The sequence below is a fragment of the Macrobrachium nipponense genome, chromosome 9 (genome assembly GCF_015104395.2).
Source record: "Macrobrachium nipponense isolate FS-2020 chromosome 9, ASM1510439v2, whole genome shotgun sequence".
NCBI lineage: Eukaryota > Metazoa > Arthropoda > Malacostraca > Decapoda > Palaemonidae > Macrobrachium > Macrobrachium nipponense.
The window spans coordinates 77,578,770-77,580,993 of NC_061110.1; the positions used below are offsets into that span (position 1 = coordinate 77,578,770).

The window sequence follows — 2,224 nt, forward strand, 5'->3', positions numbered from 1 at the left end:
ATACATGACTCGGCGCGAGCGCGCCCGCCCTCGGCACCGAAACATAATTCAAGGGTATCAATTTCATGAAAAGAGAGGAAATCGCCGCATCTACGGCGATAGCTCCATGTGGCTCATAATTAAGTAATGAAAATGAAAACAGTGTACAGTGGTACCTCGAGATATGAGCGTCCTGTGATACGAGTGCTTTGAGACCCGAGGTGGAATTCGGTCAAAATTTGGCCTTGAGACCCGAGCTGTGTCCCGAGATCCGAGTTTGGTTCGGGGACTCCACCGCTAGTTGGCGTTCGCGGGCAGCATCAGCTGGGAGCATCCCATGAGCTCACTTGCACGCGTGACCGACAGATTTAAGTTGTGTTTGTGAGCTGTACTCGTGTTTTCGCTGTTTTTTCACGAATTAGTGAACTTTTTTACCTACCATCATGGGGCCAAAGAAAGTACGTGCAAAGGAGAGTGGCGAGAAGAAGAAGAGAATGCTGCCGATAGAGGTAAAGCGAGAAATAATAGAAAAACATGAGCGTGGTGTACAAGTGATGGAACTGGCCCGGGTGTATGAGCGTAGCACATCGACCATTTGTACCATCCTAAAGCAAAAGGATGCCATCAAAAGTGCAAAAACAGCTAAAGGAACTACAATTCTGTCGCAATTAAGGACAAATGTCCATGAAGAAATGGAGAAGCTGCTCTTGGTATGGTTGAAAGAGAAGGAACTAGCGGGAGATACAGTGACGGAGAGTATAATTTGCGAAAAGGCTCGCGTTATTTACGCAGATTTGAAGAAGGAAGAGGCATCAACTTCAGAAGGGGGAGCAGAAGACACGTTTAAGGCAAGTCGTGTGTTCGATAATTTTAAGAAGAGAAGTGGCATTCATTCGGTGGTGAGGCATGGCGAAGCTGCGAGTGCCGATGTAAAGGGAGCTGAAAGGTACATCGTCGAGTTCGCTGAGCTTATTGAGGAGGAAGGCTACATCCCGCAACAAGTCTTTAACTGCGATGAGACGGGATTATTTTGGAAAAAAATGCCACGGAGGACGAACATCACCGAAGAGGAGACGCAGATGCCAGGCCATAAACCCATGAAGGACCGTCTGACCCTTGCATTGTGTGCAAATGCTAGTGGTGACTGTAAAGTAAAGCCACTGCTAGTCTACCATTCTGAAAATCCTCGAGCGTTCAAGTCACACAAAATTCTGAAAGAAAAACTGCACGTAATGTGGCGCGCGAATGCAAAAATGGGGGCATGGGTTTTACGCGGCAGTTTCTTTAACAGATTGGGTAAACCTCGTCTTCGGTCCTTCTGTGAAGGAATATCTTCAAAAGAATAACCTCCCACTGAAAGCCTTATTAATTTTGGATAATGCTCCGGCCCACCCACCTGGTCTTCAAGATGACATTCTCGAGGAGTTCCAGTTTGTGAAAGTCCTCTACCTCCCACCCAACACGACTTCCATCTTGCAACCAATGGATCAGCAGGTCATTGCAAATTTAAAAAGCTTTTCACAAAGCACTTGTTCCGCCGATGCTTTTTGAGGTGACAGAGAGCACCAAGCTTACCCTTCGAGAGTTTTGGAAAGAGCATTACAATATCGTCGTATGTTTACGTATCATTGACTCGGCATGGCAAGAGGTAACGAGACGAACCTTGAACTCGGCATGGAAAAAGCTATGGCCTGATGCTGTTTCAGAGAGGGACTTCGAAGGGTTCGAACCCCAAGCAACGGTGGAGGAGATTGTGTCCCTCGGAAAGTCGATGGGTCTGGAGGTAGATGAGGGCGACGTCAATGAACTCGTTGAGGAACATGAGGAGGAACTCTCAATTGAGGAGTTGAAGGAGCTGCAGGTGATGCAACATACGAAGGCCCTGGAAGAGATTAGTAGCAGTAGCGAGGGGGAGGAAGAGCCGGAGGAAGTGATTCCTACAAGTCAAATTGAAGACATGTTAGCAATGTGGGAAACACTTTCGAATTTCATTGAACAGAAACATCCAGAAAAAGTTTCGACTAGTCGTGCTTCAGCGTTATTTAATGACACTTGTTTGACTCATTTCCGGAACATTCTAAAAGGGAGGCAGAAGCAAAGCTCTTTGGATAAATTTTTGTTAAAGAGAAGCGCAAATGAAAGTGCCGAAAGTGATTCTAAAAAAAAAAAAAAAAAAAAAAAGGCAGAAAACAAGTGCTGATTAAACTTACGTATCGCTTAGGTTAAGTTTAAGTTTAAAGTGCAT

At 45.7% G+C, this 2,224-nt stretch overlaps 1 protein-coding gene across 1 annotated transcript; it reads left to right on the forward strand.

Annotated features, from left to right (window-relative positions):
- The first annotated feature begins 422 nt into the window (after window positions 1-422).
- LOC135218108 (tigger transposable element-derived protein 1-like) lies at window positions 423-1,325 on the forward strand. The gene has a single exon (XM_064254253.1). The coding sequence runs from the start codon at window positions 423-425 to the stop codon at window positions 1,323-1,325; it is 903 nt and encodes a 300-aa protein (XP_064110323.1).
- The last annotated feature ends 899 nt before the right edge of the window (window positions 1,326-2,224 follow it).

Bases quoted from the DNA above. Each gene is read 5' to 3' on its own strand.
- LOC135218108 (XM_064254253.1), top strand. From the start codon at position 423: ATGGGGCCAAAGAAAGTACGTGCAAAGGAGAGTGGCGAGAAGAAGAAG.